This window comes from Rhinoraja longicauda, chromosome 13, assembly GCF_053455715.1.
Source record: "Rhinoraja longicauda isolate Sanriku21f chromosome 13, sRhiLon1.1, whole genome shotgun sequence".
NCBI lineage: Eukaryota > Metazoa > Chordata > Chondrichthyes > Rajiformes > Arhynchobatidae > Rhinoraja > Rhinoraja longicauda.
In genome coordinates this window covers 13,967,898-13,993,016 of record NC_135965.1, presented here as the reverse complement: position 1 = coordinate 13,993,016, position 25,119 = coordinate 13,967,898, and the positions used below count along the sequence as shown (strand labels likewise).

The 25,119-nt window shown below is 37.8% G+C and overlaps 1 protein-coding gene across 2 annotated transcripts in view; it reads left to right on the top strand.

Annotated features, from left to right (window-relative positions):
- xrn1 (5'-3' exoribonuclease 1) overlaps positions 1–25,119 on the top strand; it is an 88,226-nt gene that overhangs the window by 38,585 nt on the left and 24,522 nt on the right. For both annotated transcript variants that reach the window (XM_078410412.1, XM_078410414.1), the window contains exons 14-31: positions 415–571; positions 1,472–1,591; positions 3,854–4,023; positions 4,107–4,227; positions 4,914–5,006; positions 5,666–5,769; positions 7,240–7,368; positions 10,153–10,315; positions 10,489–10,602; positions 12,170–12,268; positions 14,872–14,987; positions 15,988–16,134; positions 18,118–18,207; positions 18,805–18,940; positions 21,299–21,355; positions 22,913–23,045; positions 24,340–24,409; positions 24,703–24,922. In XM_078410412.1, the coding sequence (XP_078266538.1) occupies positions 415–571; positions 1,472–1,591; positions 3,854–4,023; positions 4,107–4,227; positions 4,914–5,006; positions 5,666–5,769; positions 7,240–7,368; positions 10,153–10,315; positions 10,489–10,602; positions 12,170–12,268; positions 14,872–14,987; positions 15,988–16,134; positions 18,118–18,207; positions 18,805–18,940; positions 21,299–21,355; positions 22,913–23,045; positions 24,340–24,409; positions 24,703–24,922 (2,239 nt within the window). The remainder of the gene's footprint in view (positions 1–414; positions 572–1,471; positions 1,592–3,853; positions 4,024–4,106; positions 4,228–4,913; positions 5,007–5,665; positions 5,770–7,239; positions 7,369–10,152; positions 10,316–10,488; positions 10,603–12,169; positions 12,269–14,871; positions 14,988–15,987; positions 16,135–18,117; positions 18,208–18,804; positions 18,941–21,298; positions 21,356–22,912; positions 23,046–24,339; positions 24,410–24,702; positions 24,923–25,119) is intronic.

Sequence of the window (25,119 nt, the reverse complement as noted above, 5' to 3'; positions counted from 1 at the left end):
TCAATCTCTATGTCACCAGCCACCTTATCTGACCATTGACATTCTCATGAAACTCATCTCTATATATGACAAATAACAAAGGTCCCACCAGTTGTTGCAAACTTCCTCCAGAGAAAAGGTCCCAACCCAAAACATCATCTGTCAATTCCCTCCACAGATGCTGCCTGACCCACTGAGTTCCTCAAGCACTGTTTATTGTGCAATAAAATTAATGGCTCTGATGAAAGATTGTCTTTGAGACAAATTAACTTTCTTCACAATTGCCTCTTGACCTTATGAATATTTCTAGCAATTTGCTTTTTTCCAACATGCATTCCTTCAGCATTTTACTACAAGGCAATAATTTATTTTATTTATATCAATATTGTACTGCAATGCAATATGAATAATGGAATGTTCTGTTTCAATGCTCAGGTATTACCCTTTCCACTATGCACCTTATCTGTCTGACATATGCAAGATCAGTAAGTTGAAGATAACATTTGATATGGGAAGACCATTCATGCCATTTGAGCAGTTACTTGCTGTTCTTCCAGCAGCTAGCAAAGATCTTCTCCCTAATGGCTACCAGGTAAACTAAATTGCATGGTGCTTAAATTATTAAGATTGCAAATTAGCATTTTGCTGAGAATTACCTGTGATAATTTGCATTACATACCATAAATTAGCAGCAGACATCAAACATTTTAGTCATCTTTCATTTTTGTTGCATTGCATGGTCCCTGATATGTCCCTCGCTCCCTCCCCCATCTCCCCTCTCACTCACTGTTGTGTTCGATAAATCACCAGATCCAGACAACAGAGTTTGATTCACTAGATTTTTATTACACTACCAAATAAGGTACATACACTCACGGATCCCCGTATACACTCGCAAACCCCGAGTACACAGCAGAGCAAGCCGCAGGATGTTCCTGTTCTTGATCACCTGGCACCTTTCACGACACAGTCCAAGCCCTCCTTATCTGCAATGTTTCTGCACTACTAGTGGCAGTGGTCTACCAAGCCAATGCAGTTGTGGTTTGCTAAACCACGCTATGCTTCCCAGAGAATTGTCTGAGAAAAGCTACGTTCCAAGACATTGTAAGTTCCTAGGCATGAACAGGTGCAGAAAACGTCTCCCACTTGTCTGGGAAACAGTGTGTTTGAATCTTGTTTTCGAAGGGTTTGGAATGGAGTGCTGCTAATTTAGCTGATAACTCCATTTTAGCTGAACTTGTCTGTTTAACCCTTGCACTACGCTCACCAACACATTTCACTCCCTCATCAATTTGCCCCGTCCATTCTTGTCTTTCTCCAATTCCCTCATCCTATCCATTGCTTCAAAATGTTAAATTACTTGGCTTATTTCTAGTATTTACAGGAAGTATTCTTTCCTGCAAGCACAATAGATAAAGATGATTGTTTAGTAAAAATACATCTTTCATAATGCTCAGAAAGATTAACATAATTTATTATTGCTTTTACTCAGTTTTTAATGACTGATGAAGAATCTCCAATCATAGAATACTACCCTCCAGATTTCAAAACTGATCTCAACGGCAAGCAACAGGAGTGGGAAGCTGTTGTACTAATTCCATTTATTGAAGAGGTAAATGTCTTTTGAATGTAACCACTTTGTATTTGAAGTCTTTATATTTTTATAATGCACCAGCCATCACTTTTTAACGTCTAAATCTGACAGTTTTTTAAAATGTCTGTTGAATTATACAAATGTTGCTGTTGATTTGAAAATATTGATGTTTTTTCATTGCTGATAAGCATCCCATAAAATTGTGCTTTACTCCTGAGGTTTATTTTTTAAGGTGTATTTGCAAATGTCTTTTTTCTTCTAACTTAAATAAAATATTGTTGTGAGGTGGGAAAGGAATAGTGTTAGGGATTTTTTCAATAAGCTCTCTTATGGTGCTTATTCATCCCTTTACATAGCCCCAAGCTTCCTCATTTTTGTTAACATTTTTAGATTTTGCTGTGACAGTGAAAACTTTGATTTATGTAATGTCTTCAGTATGGAATACATTATAAGTTCTTTCATGCGAGATGAGCAAATTTGGGGGGAGAAAAGTTGAAGGATTAAATATCTAATAACGGTGGCAGTATGGGGAGAATTGTTTGAAATGCTGCTGTGTTTGTTTAAAGTTCTAAAAGTTTCAGGAAAGATGGAAGGTTGGAGGAAATACCCAAAGGCTGAGGAAACTGAACCCTCTGCCATGGACAATAATAACAACCAAAACATTGAATAATCTTTGTTATAAAGGACTAAAAGGTATAGTGAGAGGGTGCAGGCATTTAAAGAAGAGGTTTTTTGGAAGACATAAGTTAGTATGCAAGAAGATAATTTACTGATAGTTTAGCAAGGTAACCTTCATGTAGATTAGGAACCCGATGACAAAAGCTGTGACATGGAAGACACACGAAACTTCAGATAGTGGAATTGTGAGCAAAAAAAAACTGTGCGGAAGGAACTCAGCAGGTCGTGCAGCATCTATGGAGAGAATGAACGATGCCGTTTCGGGGCAGGACTCCTCTTCTGAATTGACTTAGCCAGTTGAGAGGAGGACGCAGAGCCTGTTAAGGTGCAGATATTTGGCAAGAGGAGTATAAGAGTGAGAATATCTACATTTTAGAACGATTATTGTTAAATGGCAAGAAACTACGGGATACTGTTGGGGAGAGTTGTCTTCAAACATGAATAACAGAAAGTTGGTACGTAGGTACAACAGGAAGGCCTATGAAAGGAACGAAGTATAAAAGTCAAGAAATCTTATTTTAAACTCTGTTCAACGTATTTGGTCTCCTTTAAGAGTGAACGTACAGTGACCTCCATAATGTTAGAGACAAAGACCCTTTATTTATTTATTTGCCTCTGTGCTCGACAATTTGAGATTTGTAATAGCCTGAAATGGGGGGACCATGTATAAACACTGCTGTAATTTCTACATGGTGAAACCAAAATGTATAAAAATGGTCTTTATTAAAATCTGACAATGTTCGCTTTAACCACATGTGATTTTTTTCTATAACAAATCTCAACTTGTGGAGTACAGAGGCAAATAAATAAATGATGGGTCTTTGTCCCAAACATTATGGAGGGCACTTTACTTTGTCTAATTGCACTCATGGAGTGACAATAGACAATAGGTGCAGGAGTAGGCCATTCGGCCCTTTGAGCCAGCACCGCCATTCAATGTGATCATGGCTGATCATTCACAATCAGTACCCCGTTCCTGCCTTCTCCCCATACAGTTTAGAAACATGCCTTTCGGCCCAACTTGCTCACACCAACCAACATGCCTGATTTACACTAGTCCCACCTACCCTGGTTTTGCCTCTTCTTCTTCTTCTTCTTAAGCCCTTGGCTCCTCTAGGGAGCGAAGGCCATTGACAAATGTCCTCCACCTCACTCGGTTGTTGGCGGTTCTTTCGAGATCTCCCCAGTTGAGCCCACTCCCAGACATTTCTGCCTGGATACCTCTTCTCCAGCTGCTCCTGGGGCGACCTCTTTTCCTTTTTCCTTGGGGGTTCCATTTCAGGGCTTGTTGGGTGATGTTTGTGGCAGGTTTTCTGAGGGTGTGTCCAATCCAACTCCAATTTCTCTTTCAAATTTGTAAGTCAATGCTTAAATTTGTAAGCCAATGCTACAATCCTTTAAACCCAAGCTATCAATGAACCTGCCCAAATGTCTCTTAAACGTTATGATAGTACCTGTCTCAACTTACTCCTCTAGCAGTTCGTTCCATATATACACCACCCTTTGTGCAAACAAAAAAGTTACCCCTCAAGATCCTATTAAAATTTTCCCCTTCATCACCTCCACTTTGCAACCAAAACTGAATATCTTCCCATTTTTTAGAGACGGTTATTGGCAGCAATGGAACCTTGCAACGAGCATCTTTCCGAGGAAGAAATACAGCGCAATCGGCATAGTGGATGTGTAAAGTACTGGTACGATAAAGAAATTGAATTCAAATACTCATCACAGACGCCAGAAAATTTTCCAAATGTGGAAAGGTGCCATGCAAGGTATTGAGTTTTTGTCAATATCAAGTTTCATATTATTCATTGTTGAAAGTTTAAAAATATATATTTTTGATGATTTGTTACAGGAATGAAGAGATTCCCATAGATGCATGGAGAGTAACTCCAAATTACACATTAAACTGTACCACTAACAATGGTTCTGTTTACTTTTGCGGGTTTCCAACTCTGAAGCACATTAAGCATAAGGTAAGATTTGACCATGTTAACTTTCTGTTATCGAGGAAATTGATTGTGCCACTTGCATTTATGAATTGTCCACAGTATTAACATTTTAGGCCTGGAAATACATCTGTTTGCGGAGGGATACAGATGATTATTAACTGACTAAAACTGCACCACTACCAGCACAGAGTATTGCTGTCTTGTTGATCTTCAAGTTAAGCAAACCATGTTCATTTTTGCGAGTTATATTTGAACTGATGTAGCAAATCTACAATGGGATTAGTCTTTATTCCATTGGTGAATAAAGGTGGCTTTTGTTGCAGCAATGTTAACTTAACTCATACGAACTCAGCACTTTCAAAACAACTTGTTGTCATTCGGATCATCAACTTTGGTATTTGTATTCTGCTCTGGAATTGGTTTAAATTCATTCATACTAATACCCATTTTTTAAAAGAATGATCTCAAGATGAGGGCACTCAACAAGAAATCATGAAATGTTAACGAAGCATGGATAGTGAATGAATGATGAGAATTGAAAACTTAAATGCTTTATGGTCCACTCTTGGCTGATTGTAGTCTGCAGCTGGTACTAGATGTTAAAAGGTGCAGTTATGCAAACAGAGATGTATCTAGTCATATAACAATAATTGGAAGTAGACCTTTCTTTCACACTTTTTTACTGATTGTCAATATTTTTGTTTTTATAGTTCTACTCAAGGAAAAGTGGGGTTCAAGTATTTCAACAGCCAAGCCGAGGAGAGAATATGCTCTTGGATCTATTGCCACAAGAGGAGGAAGATGTATGTTATAGATTATATGAATTGTAACATAATTGAAATTTCATAGTAATTTTATTTTAGATTTTTGAGATAGGATCCAAAGAAATATTAACATTTGAATGTCCTTTTTGAAAGCTGCTTTCCTGTTTCAATTGAAAAATGATTGAATTTAATTATTTTCAGAAAGAAATTGCTAGCCCCTTGATTAAATTGAAATGCCAGAACATTCATCAGGTTTACACCAAAGCTAGCTTTTGCAACACTAAATAATCTTTCAGAATCTGAAAGAAAATGGCCTTTTTTAATGAAATGATGCCCAATTTCAGTAAAACATTTTTAAAAGATTGCAACATACTAAGAATGCTGTCATTGAAATATTGCATTTATGAAATGTGAAAAAGCAGAAACCCAACACTAATCCATAGGAAGACACAAAACGCTAGAGTAACTCAGCGGGACAGGCAGCATCTCTGGAGAGAAGGAATGGGTGACGTTTCGGGTCTGAAGAAGGGTCTCGACCCGAAACGTCACCCATTCCTTCTTTCCAGAGATGCTGCCTGTCCCGCTGAGTTACTCCAGCATTTTGTGTCTACCATCGATTTAAATCAGCACCTGCAGTTCTTTCCGACACACATCCATATATTTAAGATTTATATAGAAGACACCTGTTTCCCTTTCAGAATGTGGATGACGTTGCTAATCAGGAGCTGGGAAGGTCTACCTTTGTGAATTGGCCTCATCTTGAGGAAGCTCGAGTTGTTGCGGTGTCAGACCAAGAAACAAAGTAAGCACCAAATTTTTTTTAATGTTTTGAGTTGCTGTTTGAGCAGTGGCATGAGTTAGTGCATTTAGTATTGTGGTTTGGGTTCTGATTTGGTGTTTGTGCAATAAAATCCCCTTTTGTGTACCACTTTCTTCCTTTCTGAAAGTCAACATCACCGAGTTGGTTATATTCTGTTTGCAGGCAGCAGCTGTGAAGAGCTAAACACAATGGCTGTTTCCACGCGATTACGTCATCAGTGATTGATCATAGACCTAAACTTTACTTGTTTCTCTCTCCATCTTTGCTGCCTGACCGTCTAAGTATTTCCATATTTTCTCCTTCACTCTTTATGATTCCCACTGGTTTGGTTACGTATGACAGCTCTGTCACATAAAGAAGCAGATTGGTTCAAATGATTGAAAAAGTTAGCTCTGATCAGAGGATATAGCATTAACCTGCAAGCTGAGCATTTTCTACAAATGGTGGCAGGGTTCTGTACTAGTACACTTTCTCACAATTATTATTCAAGAAGAATCCACATTCTGTATTCACATTATAATATCTTGTCTTTGAGTTTGTAGAATTTTAGAAAATTTAGTAGTTGGAACATTTTCCAGCCTATTGATTAAGTTAAAATTTGAATTTAAGATTGAAAGAGTTCTAGGTCTTTGGCAATTCCAATTATTTGAAGCATGCAATGTTATAATTTTCAGGAAACTTATAAGATCAAATTAAATGATCAAATTCCATTGTTTTTCTTTATGTAGGAGGATAGTTCAATTTAGTTTTGTACTTGAATATGTTATATTGAAATTTAATTTAATATTCACATACTTGAATATTGTAGGAGAGTAATGGTTATTAATGACAAATGCTTTCATGAACAATTCAATAATAGCAAAATCAACCAAAACTCCTCTGCTGTGGTTTATTTCCATCTTTGAACATAAAATATTGACCAGATGAAACAGACCTGTCTGTATCTGTAGATGTTCTGCTTTCGAGCAGTAACATTTCTACCAAGCATTTAGGGTCTTTGCTTACATTGCCATCATCAACTCAACATCAACAATTCTTGAGAATTGTGGCAAATGTTTTTTTGTGTCCAAAGATTTTTATTAATCGGGCTTTACATCCCTCACCTTGTGTGGCTGTTTGAAAACTAATTGAAACTTGGATGAGTGAAGTGACGCTATAGTCGAGCTTTAATATGGAATCCACATTTCATCATTAGTTTGAGGTCAGATCTCTCACCATTATATCAATGAATCCAATATTGCATTACCTGATGATTCATCCACTTTAGTATGTAGTCGGTAATGGTCTTTCATTGTTGTCATCACTAAGTACTGATTCCTATATGTTAGGCCATCGGTGTTAATGTCCGTCTGAACCTGGTGAACAAATTTAAATTATTTTTTACGTTAATCTTAAATCATTGAAAGCGATTTGATTTGTAATAAGCCTCTTTTATCTGACAATGATTGATAGATATTATTTAGAAGAACCCCTGGGAGTGCAGAAGATTTATGCTGGGAAAACAACACCGACGAAAGTAGTTTACCTTGGTGATGCAGAACAAAACATGTGGGCGAGAGAAGTGAATAGTATAACAGAATTGTAAGTACATGTATGCAATGCAAGCTGCTTATTTTATATTAATATTGAAAGTCATGTTTAATTTTGGCAAAATTAACAGGGAAATTTACACAGATGAGTAAAAATCCACCCTCTTTCTTGAGGCTGAGGGGTGATCTAACAGCGTATAAAATCATGAGGGGCATAGATAAAATGAATGCACACAGTTTTTTTCCTAAGGTTGAGGAATCAAGAATTAGAGAGCATAGGTTTAAGATGAAAAGGGAATGATTTAATAGGATCCTGAGAGACAATAATTCTCTCTCTATCTCTCTCTCTCCCTATCTCTATCTCTCTCCCTATCTCTCTCTCTCTCTCTCTGTCTGTGTGTCTCTCTCTCTCTCTCTCTCTCTCTGTCTCTCTTTCTCTCTGTCTCTCTCTCTCTCTCTCTCTCTCTCTCTCTCTCTCTCTCTCTCTCTCTCTCTCTCTCTCTCTCTCTCTCTCTCTCTCTGTCTCTGTCTCTCTGTCTCTCTGTCTCTCTGTCTCTCCCCCTCCTCTTAAGGTTGGTCAATTGCATAAGTTGAGAAATGTCAGTCCCCCTAATTGGTTGCAAGAACATTTGGCGGCTTTATGATTCTGGTATTCTCTGTAAAGAAAAAAACTATCTTTCTGGGTCATATCTCGTCTAATGCAGTTAGCAGTTGTATCTCCTTCTCTCCTAATCTGCTGTCATTCCCACTTTTTTTGTGAAGAAGATCCTCACTTCCCCATCCTTTCAAAACGCTGTCCATCTCCAACACACTTTCCATTCCGAAGTCCTTCAATGTGTTGTAGCCACTCGGCTTTATTCACTCTTATTGAGTTTCAACCTGTGCCAGGATGCTGAATTAGTTCCCGTCAAAGTCACTGTTTCTCCATGATAATGATATCATGGGTAAATACCGTGGTTAAGATGGCTCTTTTATATTGGCCTTTATTAGAATATAGAAGTTGGGATATTCTGTTGCAGTTGTACAAGATGTTGGCACGGCCACAATTGGAGTTCAGTGTCCAGTTTTGGTCACCCTCCTGTAAGAAGAATGTTGTTAAGCTCGAAAGAGTGCACAGAAGATTTACAAGGACATTGCCAGGACAAGAGGCTGAGTTTGTGCAGGGAGGTTGGGCAGGCTAGGGCTTTATTCATTGGAGAGCAGAAGACTGAGGGGTGATCTTATAGAGATGTATAAAATCATGGAATAGATAAGGGTGAATGCATTGTCTTTTACCCAGCATCAGGGAATCAAAAACAAGAGTTTAAGTTGAGAGGAGGAAGAATTAATAGGAACTTGAGGTGCAACTTTTTTATTCAGAGGCTCGTAGGTATGTGGAATGAGGTGCCAGAGGAGCTGGTTGAGATAAGTACTAAAGCAGCATTTAAGAGACACTTGGACAGGTTCATGGATAGGAAAGGCTTCGGGGTTTATGGGCCAAACGCAGTCAAATTGGAGATGCTTAGATGGGGCATCTCGGTCACCATGCATGAGTTCAGCTGAAGGATCTGTTTCTGTGTTTGATGATTCTGACTCTAATTTCATTGATCTGTTCCCTGTGCATTTGGCAGTTAAAACACTCTTGGCTCTTGACCTCCATCTCATGGTCTTTTGTCTCCACCATCTGGAGTTGACTTGTACTGCAGCTATTTATAAATTAGAGGGTTTATTTATTTTTCCTGGACACCATATTCCTAACTTTTGAAAATGAAAGAAGCATTTGTTCACGCTCAGTACTACACTCCTCTCCATGAACAACAAAAAATGTTAGGTTGCGCCTTTTATAGAGTTGAGACACTGGGACTGAACAAGGAACTTCTGGCAACCATATTACCACTTTAACATTTTTATTTTCTTTGAGAACTTTCCAACTAAATCTCCGCTATTATACCCAGAAATGATATACACGTGCATGCACATGTACATGTACATGCGATTGCACCAAATTATTGGAGATTACTCATTTATGAGATGTTGTTGCTAACAAAGACTAATAATTCAGACCGGAGTTCAAATTCCATCTCTGAACTGTAAGAATTTAAACTGGTTAAACACATTTGCCCATCTGCAATTGCCCTTGAGATAATTGATTTGCAAGAATATTTCACATATTCAAAGTGCTTCAGAAGTTACGTTTAGGCCATATCAGATCAGAAGGACGAAAGACTCCATTTGCAAAGGTTATTATTTTGAACCAAATTGCTTTTTATGACAGTGCAGTAGTTTTGAAGTTATTGTTAGAATACTCGCTTCTTGTTCTTGATCAAATTTAAATTCCTAAGATGCTGAGGTAGAATTTGAGCTCTGAGTCTTAATCATGAGACCAGTCCATTGGATTGCTATTAGCAACCACTCCATTACAGTGCAAGAAATCTTTTCTGTAGTGTAGTGCATAGATCTTAGTTCATTGGCAACAAAGACTCATCTGGGAGAAATGTTGTAGTGTAATATTTAATTGATAATAGATATGCTTTTCCTATCAATGTTGTGACTTCTCACATAATTAATAGGAAAATAAAATGATTAATAATTTGGTTAAAACTTTGAAATAATGATGAAACGCATATCACATGAGTGGCAAGGAAATTAATGCTCTCAACTTTAAGACTGTCGACAAAATTACTTCATCGTGGTTGTATACTTCATTGTTTTGTTTATCTTCCAGCAATACAATGGGTTATTAGTATATTATATTTGTTTTCTCTTGTCTGGCCTCTTTCCAACAAGGTGATTTTATCTTCTAATTTTGAAACGTTTTAAATTCATGATTTTCTTATTTAAAAAACAATCTTTTCAGTTACCACAAAAGAAAAGGAATCATTATCAATGAAACATCAGTGCTTGTGTATGCCCAGCTCCTCACAGGTCGTCGGTACGTATTTGGTCGCAATGGCGAAGTTACTTTGGAGAAGGAATGGTCAAAACAAATACTTCCATTTGCTCATCATACCACTGTGAGGGTAAGACTTGCTATTGCAGTGACATCATACTTTGTATGTTGGGATATTTTAAGGCTCTGCTTGGTTATAAATAGATTTTTTTAATTATCCTTATGGTGATTTACTAATATTTGTATAAATTAGCTGATTCTGATTAAGTCCAACTCGATCTAACCACAATATTTCTTTTTCAGGAACTAAAATCATTTGATTCCAGTTTCTCTTGCTTCCACACACTGGATGAACTATTTCCACCCAGAATTAATGTTTTCATGTTGGGGACTCCCTACTATGGCTGCATGGGAGAGGTTGGTTAATTTTGATTCAGGAGATCTAACATTTTATGGGTTTTAGGTAAGAGTAATTTGGCCATGCTTGAAAAATAAAGGTCTTGTTTGAATATAGTTTCTAACCTTGAAATCTCATTGGGCTTACAATGTAAATAACTGCCACAAAAACGAGTGAGGCCTCATGATCAATTAACAGACTATTATCTTGGTGACAATAATGTCATGTGTTACAGAAAAGATATTTAGTTTTGTGGGAAGAAAGGACATTTGATTGGTGTTCTTTATCACTAACTGGGAGAATCACTGGTATGGCTCATGAATAAGAAAACCGTAATGTAGCCGATTTACAAATAACCTACAGAAGTCATTCATAAATGAAGACAATAGTCCAATCTTCCACTACTTCCACCACTCAGGAATGGGTTCCATTTAGATTTGTTTTATTGTTGAGCAATGTTCATTTACAATATGTTCTGCATTATGTTTATTTGTATTTAGGCTGTTCTGTGTGTGAATTACACATGATTATAAGATTTGTATTGAACAGTATTAAAATTCATTTCTTATTTAAATGGAATCAAAATTGAAAGTGGAGTTCAATGTGCTTACATTAATTGTATGAAATGTTTAGCACTATCAACTGAGGTTTAATTACAAACACATGAGTTGTATTCATAAGATGGTGGATTGGAAGGAATACAAAAAATAATTTATAGAAAATAAACTGAAGCAGTTTTTGATTTAATTTAATTCAATGTGTTGTCTGGGTGCATAGAATAGGTATATTTGGAATAGCAAGATTCTGGAAAGTGCAGTCAGTTGATATCTATTATATCCTGTTCCTTATTCAGGAACTATTATTAATGAACTTTCTGGAAGAACATATATCAACTGGCTAAGCAGAAATCTGTGGCTTATTTCAGTATGTTATTGGAAGAATGGCTTTTCTGACAGTACAGCACACCCACTGGAACTGTGTTGAGCCATGAATGCTAACTACAAATACTAATGATATTTTGGTTTGAAGTTTGATTTTTAAAAATAGTATTTGGTTCAATACCAATTTATTTAAGATGCAGAACTCTTAGCCAATTGAATAGATATAGTTAAAACCATTCTCAAAAACCTAAATGTATTATCAGGGCATAAATTCCATGCCAGTTCCGAGGGATTGCTACACTGTTGTATCTTTTTTCTTATAAACAAATTTTCTCAATCTTAAATGTGCCGGGTGACCATCAAAGATCCATGTTGTTGTTCAAAAAAGTGCTAGCGAGTTCTTCTGGCATAATAGTCAAACCATATTCTCCAAAAAGCTGCCAAGGCAAATTTAACTGATTATTTTTCACACTGTTCTTTATTTCACCCTCATGTCCCCAAGTACAACAGTGACTACTACACAAAGTTATTGGATGTGAACTATTGTTAATTTTTAGAACATGGAAACGCAAGCTTTCTTCTTTGTCTGTCATCTATTATAACCACTGTCTCCAATTCTGCTTTGAAACCCAGTAAAATGCATCAAGACAATACTGTGCTTGCTTATAACATTGCTGAAGAAAATTGAAACTGATTATCTTAATAGATTCAAGACTCTTCGGATGTTATCAAAGATGGGAGAATCCGTGTGGTTTTTAGTGTTCCATGTGAACCTCAGTTAGATGGCATTATCCAAAACCAGCATGTGAGTACATGTTTATTTTTTACATTGCCGGTACTAAAAGAGGATGCTCCCAGTGCTCTTATGATGGGCCCTGTTCAAAATAATTATATCATGGTGGTGGCGAGGATAATCTCTCACAATTGTTAAAATGGATGGCCTGGATAGAGTGAATGTGGAGATGATGTTTCCACTAGTGGGTGAGTCTAGGACCACAAGTCATAGCTTCAGAATTAAAGGGCATTCGTTAGGAAGGAGATGAGGAGGAATTTCTTTAATGAGAGGATGGTGAATCTGTGGAATTCATTGCCACAGAAGGCTCTGGAGACCGTCAATGGATATTTTTAAGGCAGAGATGGATAAATTCTTGATTAGTACTGGTGTCAGGGGTTATGGGGAGAAGGCAAGAGAATGGGTTCGGAGGGAGAGATAGATCAGCCATTTTTGAATGGCGGAGTAGACTTGATGGGCCAAATGGCCTAATTCTGCTCTTATCACGCTCCTATAATTCTGCTCCTATAACTCATGAAAATGCACCTGTGGCAATCAAGCCTCTCCCTGTTCTTTGCAAGGTGGAGTTCTTTGCAAGGAGCAAAGAGGTCATTCTGCAGTTGTATAAGGCCCAAGTGAGACCGCACCTGGAGTACTGTGTGCAGTTTTGGTCTCCAAATTTGAGGAAGGATATTCTTGCTATTGAGGGCATGCAGCATAGGTTTACTAGGCGGGACTGTCGTATATTGAAAGACTGGAGCGGCTAGGCTTGCATACACTGGAATTTAGAAGGATGAGAGGGGATCTTATCGAAACATAAGATTATTAAGGGGTTGGACACGTTAGAGGCAGGAAACATGTTCCCAATGTTGGGGGAGTCCAGAACCAGGGGCCACAGTTTAAGATTATAGGCCATTTAGAACGGAGATGAGGAAAAACTTTTTCAGTCAGAGAGTTGTAAATCTGTCGAATTCACTGCCTCAGAAGGCAGTGGAGGCCAAGTCTCTGAATGCATTAAAGAGAGAGCTAGATAGAGCTCTTAAGGATAGCAGAGTCAGGGGGTATGGGGAGAAGGCAGGAACGGGGTACTGATTGAGAATGATCAGCCATGATCACATTGAATGGTGGTGCTGGCTCGAAGGGCCGAATGGCCTACACCTGCACCTATTGTCTATTGTTTTCACCTATAAGGCAAAAGATGAATGGCTATCCCCTTAAAACCAGAAGTTCTGGTTAGATGGAGCTTATTAGTAATTTTTATGGCAATTCATCTAGGAAAGGGCAGACTTCTTGAACAGATTTCTTGTGTTGAGAATTCCAAAGAGTCACTACTCATCTCGGTCCTGAACAACTGGCCCCTTATTTCGAGTCTCTGCCCCCTGGTTTTCAATTTCCTACGACCACCCGACCTGTGTTTTCCTTCCAACTATCCAAGGTAAATAATTTCAAACTCACCAATAACCTACTCAATTCTATTCAGCTTGGACTATTTGACCTCAGAGCTCATTATAATCTTTGTCCAAACATGTATTAAAAAAAAGCTAAAATACAGAGGTGAGCTGAGAGTTGGCTACCTTTCATGTCAAAGTAGCAAATCACCCAAATATGGCATAAAGAAGCCATCTTAAAATGTATAAGTAATTGTGATTTAGGTGCTAGTCATACACCAATCTCTGTTATAACTGAAATGTTCCATCCCAGGCAACATCCCGGTAAATCTCTGCACAATCTCCAGCACATTCATGTCCCTCACAGGGTACTGTATACAGAAATGCACACAGTACTGCAATTGTGACCCAACTTTCAGGCAGCTTTAGACTTGTACAGCCCAGGTCCTACCCTTATTAGTCCTTCTAAAGTGCATGACCATGTATGTATCAGCATTAAATTTAATTTGCCATTGCACTGCCCATTATGGAACCAATCAGTATTATCCTGAGTCCTTCTCACTATCAACAGCAGTATTTGTGTCCTCTGCAAATTTACTTAACATACCACCACCTACATTTGTATTTGAATCATTAAAATAACAAAGGAGGTTTGATAAGTAAATGCATAGGTATGGTACAGTAAAGGCTTCAACACCATTCCTTGTGGTGTATCAACATGCTTCCAATATCAAAAACAACCTTAAGGTAATATCGGTCGTGCATTAGGCAGCAATACTTCATTTCATTTTCTGAGGAGTTAACAATGGAATTGAACATGCTGCATTCATCTTCAGACATGATGATGACCAGGTTATAGATAACGTTGTTTAAAATGGTTGGGCCATGCACATTAACCTGAGGAACTCCTCAAGAGTATTTAGGAATGGTCAATGAATTCTGGAGTTCTGACATTGCTACGCACATAGCGGAAGTAAATAATAAAAATAGAACTTTGCGCAGCTCTATACCAATCCTTCTTGTTTTGTTATGGTTGAATCTCGCCATTAGTATCGAGACAAGAAAAAATATTCCATTAAATAGAACCAGAGTGTCCTTGGTCCTTGAATCGTTTCCGTGATTTAATCTTCCTATTCTTTTGAATGACTTGTTATTTCAAAATTGTAGGTAACAGGACATAATAGTAACTTTATTTTGAATCTACATCATTTGTTTTGGGTAGTTATTGATTTTATTTAATTGTTTCAGAAATATTCCACAAAATATAATCCAGGCTATGTTGTGGCCAGCCGCCTTGGAATTACTGGGTACATCGTGTCAAGGATAACGGGCAGTTTGTTTATTGGCAGAGGATCAAAGCAAAAGTAAGCATCCATTTATTGAATCCACCTTTTTAAAAATTCTGTGGTGAGTGTTTTTTCTGATGTCATGAAGATGATTCCATTTACATTGATACTGAAAAAAGATTAACAATGATGCCTTATAGGGAAAATTGAATATTGAAATCTTGGGATATTGTTACCCAAGACAGCCTGATTTAAGAATTTCAGTTCCAAACTGCTAGTATGTCATCAATCTACATGACAAGGATTGGTTGGGTGTGGAGCTAACTTATCAGAACTCCATGGCCTTGATTATGAACTCCAGATAAACCATTCTGAAGCATCATTTATATCAGGGCAGTCAGCCTATCAGTTTAATTAGTGTTTACATCAATTGGAGTTTCAGTATAATTGGTAAGCACATTTCACAAGTTCCCATATTTAAATGTTGGAAGAAACACATTACGGTAGAAAGTTCACTGAAATTGTAAAATCCTTCATGTTTTTGTTTCCAAAGGCTTAATTCTAGAATGTAAAGGAATAACAATGCACATGCCAAGTTAATTTCTTAGCATTGAAATCTTTGCTAAGCTAGTTCATGAATCCATAAGATCCGTTATACCTTATGGCAATCTAAGATTATCTGGGCATTTTTCTGAACTAGGAGCAGTTCAAAATCAGCTTAAATTCACATCCATCTGCCCTTTAATGCACTGGAGAATTCTGTAAGTAGCATCGCGGTTGTTGGCTGGCCAAATGAGAATCAGCAAAATGGCTGCATGCATTAAAAACTTTGCAGGTGCAGAAATACTGGTTGGTATCAGTTTTATAGGTGGTCAGTGAGGAACGCTGTCATTACGATTGCAAAGTCTAAGCCATTGATATTGAGGAAAAAAATGTACGGTTTTGTTTCTCTATACCAAGATAGTAATGGAAAAACTTCAACTCTATAAATGTATGTTTGTAATTTAATTTTAAGGGAGCCTTTTGCAATTGTTGCATGCAAACAATAATTTAGTTACCTTCAACCTCATTTTGGCAGTCCTCTTGGAGAACAGAAAATGAATGTGGGGCTGAATCTGAAGTTTAATAAGAAGAATGAAGAAGTGCCAGGTTACACAAAGAAAGTTGGAAATGAGTGGCTGTATTCTTCTGCTGTGGAACTGATTCTGAGTGAATATCTGGAGAGGTAAAGGCTTATTTTATTATATACATCTGGGGCTTTTTATCTGGGGCAAAATATTTTGTGCAATTGAAGATGAAATTTGGCAACCGGATCACCTCCAGTCCTCTGCTGTTGTTCTTTTCAAGATCATTCAATGAAGCTGAAGCTTGGATTCAGTTCTGCAGTACTCCATCCATTTGAGCATTTTGTTCAAAGTACTGAATCTATATACCCGTCAGTAATTCTTTTGACGTTTGGTAGGATTAAGTTAATAGATCCTCTTGAGGGTCAACTGAATAATGTTATGCATAAACTGTTCATATTGAAAAAAATATTTGAGCATATCACTTGGAATATAGTGAATGTAAATGATCCCATAGCAACACAGGAGGAAGAGTGTGAGAGATTCCAGTATCCTGTTTAAACTTTTTCCCTAACTAAATTCATACCCAGGGATTTTCTGGTCATTATCTCATTCTTATTTTTGAAATTTTGTTGTGAATAAATTGGCTACCATTTATCTTCAATGTGGGTCGTTTTTTTTGTCAGTTTTCTTTGAAACATAGCATTGATGATTATTATTAAACATTAAAACAGAATTTATTTATTTTTTTATCGCGGTGTTATTAATTAAAATGTTTCTGTAAATTATCTGCATTTGGAATCTACTTTAACTGGCTATTGATGGCAAGTTCTGATGTGATTTTGTTTAGTTTAGTTTAGTTTAGTTTAGTTTGGAGATACAGCGAGCAAACAGGCCCTTCGACAACCGAGTCCTTGCCGACCAACGATCCCCATACATTAGCGCCACTAGGGACAATTTACACTTATACCAAATATATAAACCCAAGCCAATTAACCAACAAACCTGTACGTCTTTGGAGTGTGGGAGGAAACCAAAGATCTTGGAGAAAATAACCTGGCACTTATACGGGGAGAACGTATAAACTCCGTACAGACAACACCCGTAGTTGGGATCGAACCTGCGTCTCCAGCGTTGTAAGGCAGCATGCCACTGAGCTGCCCAAATGGAACTGGTTGTTTTGAAAGTATCAAGATAAAAAATTGAACAATAAAATTACAATACACAACTTTAACAAGGGCAGGACCTACACAGTGAATGATAGGCCTCTGGGGAGTGTTGTAGAGCAGAGGGATCTAGGAGTGCAGGTGCATGGTTCCTTGAAGGTCGAGTCGCAGGTAGATAAGGTGGTCATAAATACTTTTGGCACATTGGCCTTCATCAGTCGGAGTATAGAGTTTAGAAGTTGGGAGGTCATGTTGCAGTTGTATAAGACGTTGGTGAGACAGCATTTAGAATATTGTGTTCAGTTCTGGGCACCATGTTATAGGAAAGATATTGTCAAGCTTGAAAGGGTTCAGAAAAGATTTACGAGGATGTTGCCAGGACTAGAGGGTGTTAGCTATAGGGAGAGGTTGAGTAGGCTGGGTCTCTATTCCTTGCAGCGCAGCAGGATGAGGGGTGATCTTATAGAGGTATACAAAATCATGAGAGGATTAGATCGGGTCGATGCACAGAGTCTCTTGCCCAGAGTAGGGGAATTGAGGACCAGATGACATAGGTTCAAGTTAAAGGGGGAAGGATTTAATAGGAATCTGAGGAATAACTTTTTCACACAAAGGGTGGTGGGTTTATGGAACAAGCTGCCAGACGAGGTAGTTGAGGCTGGGACTATCCCAAAGTTTAAGAAACAGTTAGACAGGTACATGGATAGGACAGGTTTGGAGGGATATGGACCAAGCTCAGGCAGGTGGGACTTGTGTAGCTGGGACATGTTGGCCGGTGTTGGCATGTTGGGCAGAAGGGCCTGTTTCCACACTGTATCACTCTATGACTACGATTCTAACAGAGTAGTAAACACCTTAAATTCATAAAGAAAATATTTTACAATTTCCTATAATTTCTTAGTGATTATTATTTTGAATAAATGAGAATGGTAATGACAGTTAAGATCACCAGATGTAAAAATGCATTTTTATTTTTAGATTTCCTGAATTGATGTGCCACATTGCTAAAAACAGCCACGAAGATCTGTACTATGAGGATAACATTTGGTCTGGACAGGATGTTAGTGGGTGAGATTAATTTATTTGGTGTTGAACCAATACTTCATTTTTGATCCAACTATAATTTTCTAACCATTTGATTGATGATTAGATTGGTTCCATTCTATTTTAGAGTTGGCCATTTGGCCTTCTAGGACAGTTTTGCCCATCATACCTCATCTGTAACTGAGCTGCATGACTCCCTGTGCCATAAAACCTTGTGTTTAGATGAATCTATAATTTTTTCATCATTTAAAATCAGCAATTGACCTACCATCAGAATTCTGAACATAATAGCTCTTGCTTGTAACATTGGTTCTTAACTTGAAATGCAAAAGTTCCATTCCCTCAGTTCAACCCATAATCATAAAAACATTCAAGCGCTCATCGATGCTGGTGGCTGGGTAGTATTCAGGAAAGGATATTTGGCTGCCTCTTTGTTGAAGAAAGATTGCCACCTCAAATTGAATACATGTACTCGAAAGTCAATTTAATACAGCATTGATCTTCATTGAAATCTATGTACCCCTAGTCAGCTAGTTAATGAATACATTGAATAAAGCTTTTGTATTGTATATTGTAATAAATTAAGCTGCTGTGTATAAAAATTGTTCATGTTTTTAACAGTCCTGAAAAGGTCCAGGAAATTGGAGCTTGGTTGAAGATGCATCCGGTCAGTAGTTTGTCAAGAGCATCTTGTGACTTGAACTTACTGGATGCAGCAGTCATTGAAAAGATTGAGGAGGAGGTAGAAAGCTGCAAGGTATTTCCTGTTTCATTTCTTCAGTCAATAGATTTTTAAAATCCCATTTAGTTCATTCCTTCGCTCCCCCCTTTTTCTCTTTTTTTAAACTAGTTTCTTCACGGTGAATCTGTTTCATTCAAAATCTACATGGCCAGTGGTTGCCTATTACTCAGCAGAGGCTAGCAGAATTTGGATGACTAAGTTTACAAAGGGTGAAAAGAGGGTGGTTCAGACTTGTAAACACAAGGAAATGCAGATGCTGGTTTACAAAAACTGGTTTTCAAGAGAGAGTTAGAATTAACTCTTTGGGCTAAGGGAATCAAGGGATATGGAGAAAAAGCCAGAAACGGGGTACTGATCTATTTTCTATGTTTCTATGAAACAAAGTGCTAGAGTAACACAGCGGGTCAGACCTTTCCGACCAGAAACATCAGCTGTCCATGTTCTCCAGAAATGCTGCCTGACCTGCTGAGTTACACCAGCACTTTGTGTCTGATTTAGGCTTGTGTTAGAAATGTTAAGTTTAGCAGTAACAAAGCACATGTACGATAGTTTCACCTGGGGTTAGGACAAATTCAGGCAATTTATACAGAAACAGGTGATGTTGGTGTAACTGCAAGGTCAGTAGCTCATTTCAGTGTTCAGATATGGTACAAAATTGTGAAAGTCTAGTTCACCCTTGACTGGCCATGGAGAAGTACGAAGTTGGTGGTTAAGGAACTAAGCTTCTTGTGAGAGTGGCTTTGGATCTCTCATGTTTTAGGTGGCAGAAAATTCTTGTTTAATACTGGTTGCAGTGCCAACAGTGTAACCATTCTAAAACAATTGATGGGTTGAGGAAGGTGACAGGTGAATAATAGAGTTGGGTATCGAGAACTTTTAGATAGAAATTAGCACAATGGCTTCTGATGTTACTGAAGGCAATATGTAGATGAATCAAGTGTTTTATTGTCATATGTCCCAGATAGAACAATTAAATTCTTACTTGCTGCAGCACAAAGGAATATGTAAACATAGTACACTGTAAACAATATAATAAATGAGAGAGAAAAAAAGTTCATTGTGTATATATACACATACCCACAAATACACACACATATTATATATATATATAAATATATCTATACACATACACACACGCATATGTACACACAAAATCTAAACAATAGTAGTACAATAATAAGTCTATTGTAGTTCAGAGCTTATTTGAGTTTGTAGTGTTTAATATCCTGATGGCTGCAGGGAAGAAACTGTTCCTGAACCTAGACGTTACAGTTTTCAGGCTCCTGTACCTTCTTCCCGATGGCAGGAGTGAAATGAGTGTATGGCCAAGGTGGTGTAGGTCTCTGATGATGCTGGATGCCTTTTTGAAGCAGCAACTCCGGTACATCCCTTCAATGGTGGGGAGGTCAGAGCCGGTGATGGACTGGGCAGTGTTCACAACTTTTTGCAGTCTTTTTCGCTCCTGGGCATTCAAGTTGCCGAACCAGGCCGTGATGCGATCAGTCAATATGCTTTCGACTGTACACCTGTAGAAGTTCGAGAATCCTCTCTGACATACCGAATCTCCGTGTTCTTCTCAGGAAGTGGAGGCATTGATATGCTTTCTTTATAATTGCATCAGTGTGCTGGGTCCAGAAAAAATCTTCGGAAATATGCACGCCTAGGAATTTGAGGCTTTTGACTCTCTCCACCACATAAACAGGATTGTGGGTCCTCATCCTTCCTCTTCCAAAGTCCCCAATCAGTTCATTGGTTTTACTGATGTTGAGAGCCAGGTTGTTGTGCTGGTACCATTTGGTGATGAGAGGACCAATGATGAGAGGACCAATGATAGATCCACTAGGTACACCAGAAATGATAGTGCATTGATGTGAAAATAATTAATGGCAGATAGATGAATGGATCCTCCAACAGATAAAGCTTCATCTACTTGCAGACTAATGGCTAATCAGAATGGAGGCAAGTTCAGTGTCTTTCTGATGTTCTCAGGCAGGTGCTGTTGTGCATAGGCGATGTAGCAAATATCCCAGATGACATGGACTTGATGCGGGTAATTTCCTGGGAAGAAATTGTCTGCTGTCCCTTTATTGACATATTGCTGCCTGAGCTCACTGCTGCATCTTGTAAATGTGATTAATGTCTGCAAAGCCTATTATTAAAATGAATATTTGACAACTTCTTCCAATTTTGCGACTAAAGTTCATTTTATGTGCAATGTTTGAATTGATGTAACATTTGTTCATTTGGAATTTTAAATATATATGTTCGAATTATGCTTTCAATTGAGGCATAATGTTCATTTGGGAAAGGTGGCAAGTTTAACATCAGTGTTAAAGGGGGCACGTTTAACATCAGTGTTATGATTATTCTTAGCAAAGAAGAAGTAACAAGAAAGTAAGGGTGACTGTGAAGCCACATCTATTGTACAGGGTAAGTTCAATTTTTCTGTTTAATCAATACATTAACATAACACATAATTCTGAATTCAAATGACCTGCGATGGCACGATGGCGCAGCGGTAGAGTTGCTGCCTTAAAGCGAATGCAGCGCCGGAGATTCAGGTTCGATCCTGACTACGGGCGCCATCTGTACGGAGTTTGTACGTTCTCCCCGTGACCTGCGTGGGTATTCTCCGAGATCTTCGGTTTCCTCCCACACTCCAAAGACGTACAGGTATGTAGGTTAATTGGCTGGGCAAATGTAAAAATTGTCTCTAGTGTGTGTAGGATAGTGTTAATGTGCGGGGATCGCTGGGCGGCGCGGACCCGGTGGGCCGAAGGGCCTGTTTCCGCGCTGTATCTCTAAATCTAAATCTAAAAAAAATCTAAAAAATCTGAGAGAGGTTTTCCATTTATTGTGAAATTTAGCACAAGCAACCAAATCTGCTGTATGTGTCGATGCATAGTTGTACCACTGAAGGGAATTGGGTCTTGAAATCAAAATCCAGATTTTACTTTGTTTATTTATTTTATTTGGTTACTTTGGTGAATTTGGGAAGGTTTTTTGACTGCGACTATTAAGAAAATAATAAAAGTGTTGATCGCATGAGCACATTGCGGAAAAGAAAATCATCTCCTCGATAGTTAAAATTTTGTTGATCATGAGAAAGATGGAAAACCTATCTGAAGCCAGGAATATATATGGGCATTATTATTTTACACCTCCACCTGGTGGGATTTTATTTGGCAAATTTCCATTTTTGCAGTTTACACAGTTTACTAGGAGGACTCATTTAGCTGGCCTGGCAGCATCTGTGGAAAAATAAAACAGAATGAGCATTTAGGGGAATCTTCTTACTGACAATACATTAAAAGCTCTAGTGCCATGAAGACAGGATGGTACAACAGAACTTACTAATATTTTGTTCCATCCAACCTCAATCATTTCAAATTTGGGAAGGCGTTGAATGGAGGCAAGAAAGCAAATTAGTGGATCTGACCCTATGGGTTATTTGCAGACTCTGCCTTTGAATGAATATTTGTGAATATTGTCAATGGCCTTTGATTTGCATTCTATTCTCTTGGACAGAGAGATTCAGCACTATTTCATCAAATTCTGATGAAATGTTTAGAGATGGGTCTAGTCCAGTATTTATGGTGTCTCCAAACGGAAAAGCTTGGAGCATGTAATCGGCTGGATCTTAATTGCTTTATTTTTATGGGGAGTGATAGAAGAACTCTGAATCTCTGAGTGTGCAACAACTTCTTGCAAGTGAGAGGACGATAGGAAGAGACTCACACATAAATTATTGGGATGGATTACTACATGGTGGACGGCTTGGAAACGAGACAATGACCAGTACAAATGTTGTCATCGCATGGAACATGAGTTGGCATCCTTTTAGAATTTTGGAGATCTGGAACTTTGGTGCATTCATAAATAAAATGTGTTAAAAATGCTTTTCCTGTTATTAATTAAACTGCATTTTAAACACCTGAGTATTTTCAAGGTTTTCTTTTCTTTCTAAGTTTTTATTTCCCTACACAGCCTCTGGAGCAGCAACATGGTATAGTCCCAGACAAAGATGCAGAGTACCTTTTATTTGATCGTGTTGTGAATGTGAGGGAGGACTTCTCTGTTCCTGTTGGTCTTCGAGGAACTATCATAGGAATGAAAGGAGGTGAAGTTTTATAAAGAGCATGATATTTAGAAAAGGTTAAGTGCCATGATCTCAGATAGGGGGAACTCAAATCCTTACCTTTATAATTTAGCACTTTTTGTACATTTTTAGACTTGTCTGTTCCACCTGATTGCATTCTTTAAACATTATGTTTGGCAAGACAAGAGACTATTTTGCCTCACTCTGGTCTGCCTGTTTATGGGTGTCCTGCGTCTCTCGATGTTTGGAACCAAATAAGGCTCTAAGACTATTCTTCAGTGGTTCTTTTTATGGAGACCTTGTCTTCTGGTTTCAAATTCCCATTTTTTTTAAACCAGGAATAATAATTTTCATGTGTGTCGACATAATTGTAGTTAGTATGGGGCTTTTGCAAGGTCGTCTTCTTGAAGTTGGGATTTTCATATTTATTTATTCATCTTTTTGTTGTATATTATTACTTTGTAATTTACTTTGTTTCTTATCTATCTTTCTTTCAGGCGTCCTTGGCCTTGAGAAATCATGCCTGATTAAGTGTATTTTGCTACTTTATTAATAGAAAAAAACATACTAAACATTTTGAAGCATTTTTTAACTATCATACTATTTCTCCACTCAATTTCCCACAATAGAGCTACTCTCATCATGTATCCACACCTAATGCCAATGTTATTTACATTTCTCATGTTCCTACATTATGCTCATTTGGTGGAAATAATGAATTTACGTGCCTTTCAAAAAATTATGCTTCAAATTTGCCACCAAGCTTACTTTGCCTGAATGCACATTATCCATTTTTCATTCACATGTTGTTGATGATACAGTTCGGGACCAAGTTTAATTCCTACGTTAAAATGAATTGGATGAATGATTTTCTTCTCCAGGCTCATTATAATGACAATGCAATAATATTTGTTCAAAATCCCACTGGTATTGAGAATTTCATGTAATTTTACCGGTCATTCATCTTTAGGTTGTGTTTTCATTAAATCAAAGCTGTGTTAAATTTAGTAAAATAAATAATGGGAATAATGAGAAAGTTGGTATTAAACGTTTACCTGAAGCAGTTGTAAAGAAATTGTTTAATTTCATCACCCTTTCCATCACAACCGACCATCAGCAGAATTTATTTTGTGAATTGCTACGGTTATCTAGACTTCTGGAAACATTGTCTTACAGACAATGTATGTTTGCAATTATCTTCATTTTGGACCAAATTAGTAAACTATGTGATCATTTTGGAGGCAAACTGCTATTTTGCTGTTATTGAAAAAATTCTATTTTTCTTCAATAATATTTTGAATTTGTCTTTTTATAGCTGAGCGAGAATCTGATGAATTTTATGAAATATTATTTGATGAAGAATTTCCAGGTGGACTGACTATAAGGTTTGTGCATGTTCACAGAGTTGGTGCTCTCTCCTAATTTACTTAAGCCACTGTTGAAATCAATTAAAGCCACATTTGTGTTTTCATTGGTTGGCAGTGTGCCTAAAGGATTAGTCCCTTTATCAAAAGTGAAAGTAAGATTAATTGTGCTGCATGGAAAGATTATTTAGCCTGGGTTAGTTTATTTTTGTGGACTTTGGGTAGTGCTAGCATCAATACATTTACTTCCCAAGTATATTAGTACTCTAAAATTGCAGTTTTGATGTCACTAATTATGCTACAATTGCCTTTAGGTGCTCTCTTGGCCGAGGCTATAGACTTCCGAAGTGTGCCTTGATCATTCTCAGTCATGGGAACCGCATGGAGTTTGGGGGCCAGAAAGCAGCAACGCTATTAAAACCACAGCCAGCACCAATACCTCAACGTTCTTTGTATCCTTCTTCAAAGTCTTCTCAGAAAGTATCAACAGGAAGCCTGAACCACTCTCCACTCTCCCTATTTGTGCCCACACAGGTAACATAATATTTAAGTAACTACACCACCAGGGCAGCATAGTGGAGCAGCGCCAGAGATCAGGGTTTGATCCTGACTGCGGGTGCCATCTGAATGGAATTTGTACATTCTCCCTGTGACTGTGTGGGTTTTCTCTGGGTGCCCTCATTTCCTCCTACTTTCTAATGTGTGTGCAGGTCTGTAGGTTAATTGACTGC